This window comes from Microcaecilia unicolor, chromosome 14 (genome assembly GCF_901765095.1).
Source record: "Microcaecilia unicolor chromosome 14, aMicUni1.1, whole genome shotgun sequence".
In the NCBI taxonomy this organism is placed as follows: Eukaryota; Metazoa; Chordata; class Amphibia; order Gymnophiona; family Siphonopidae; genus Microcaecilia; species Microcaecilia unicolor.
Window position 1 is genome coordinate 23,476,721 of NC_044044.1, and position 1,494 is coordinate 23,478,214.

The following is a 1,494-nucleotide window of genomic DNA, read 5'->3' on the forward strand; positions in this document are numbered from 1 at the left end:
ATTCTGGACCTAAAACCAAATGAATGACCTGAAAATGTTCTGGCTGTCCATCCCTAGTATTGATCTGCCCCCTTCTTGCTCAATGAATCAAAGAAAAACAGGAAATGATACAAAGAAAACTTAGAATTTTATGAACTTTATAATGGTTTTTATTGAGTAACAGGAATAACCAAGAAAAAATACTTATTTGCTGTTGACAATGATAATGTCTTCTTTCCTTTAATGTTATTTTCTAAAGATGAGATTTCTCAGGGCATTTTTTACTTCTTTATTTCTCATGCTATAAATTAAGGGGTTTAGCATGGGAATGAACACCGTGTACAGAAGGGCAAACATTTTTTCTTCTTCTGGTGACAACATTGAGCTTGGGCTCATGTAGATGACTGTTACAGTGCCATAGAAAATAAAAACAATGGTTAAGTGGGAGGAGCAGGTAGAGAAGGCTTTGTTTTTCCCTTCAGAAGAACAGATGTTCAGGATGGCTACAATGATAAATACGTAGGATAACAGGGTTAATAGAAACGGGGCAATGGCCATAAAAACCCCTTCAGAAAGTACTAGTATTTCAAAGTTCTGAATATCACTGCAGGACAGTTTTAGCAGTGCATTGGGGTCACAGAAGAAATGGTTAATCTCATTGGAGCCACAGAAAGAGTAATGGGATATAACATCTACTACAGCAATCGTATCAACAATGCTGGTTATCCAGGAAGAAGCTGCAAGTAAAACACAATTCTTTTTGTTCATGAGGAGTGGGTAATGTAGAGGTTTACATATTGCTGCAAAACGATCATAGGCCATGACTGTGAGAAGCCAGAATTCTGTACTTAAAGCAATTATGAACAGGTAAAGCTGTGTCATACATGAAGGAAATGAAATAAAGGTCTTCCCTTTTAAAAGGCTTTGTAGCAACGTAGAGACAGTGACTGTAGTGTTCCAAATATCTAGAAAGGACAAGTTGCTGAGGAAGAAGTACATGGGTTTGTGGAGATGATGGTCAGAGAACATTAATATTAAGAAGCCAATATTTCCCAGCATAGAGATGACGTAGGCTGGTACAACTATTGCGTAAATGAAGAAACGGTGTTGAGTTTGGTTAAAGAATCCCAGAATGATGAATCCTGTGGCTGATGTCTTATTCTCTCCCTTTATGGTTTCCGTGTTCATGATCTGTTATGTTAAAAAAAAATACATTTTGCAGATGAATGAATAATTCTATTTTGTAATATATATGAAATATTCATGGGATATACATGGGATCCAATGTTGCTACTATTTGGGTTTCTGCCAGGTACAATGTTGCTACTCTTTGAGATTCTGCACGGAATCTCGCTATTCTTCGGGATTCTGGAATCTAGTTACTTTTTGGGATTCTAGAATATTGCTGCTATTTGGGATTCTGCCAGGTTCTTGTTACCTGGATGACCACTGTTGGAAGCAGGATACTAGGCTAGATGGACCATTGGTCTAACCCAGTATGGCTATTCTTAAGTT

The 1,494-nt window shown here is 37.3% G+C and overlaps 1 protein-coding gene across 1 annotated transcript; it reads right to left on the reverse strand.

The window, feature by feature from the left end:
* Window positions 1-225: 225 nt before the first annotated feature.
* LOC115457070 (olfactory receptor 13F1-like) lies at window positions 226-1,167 on the reverse strand. The gene has a single exon (XM_030186494.1). It carries the CDS (start codon window positions 1,165-1,167, stop codon window positions 226-228), a length of 942 nt encoding a protein of 313 aa, XP_030042354.1.
* Between the last annotated feature and the right edge of the window lie 327 nt (window positions 1,168-1,494).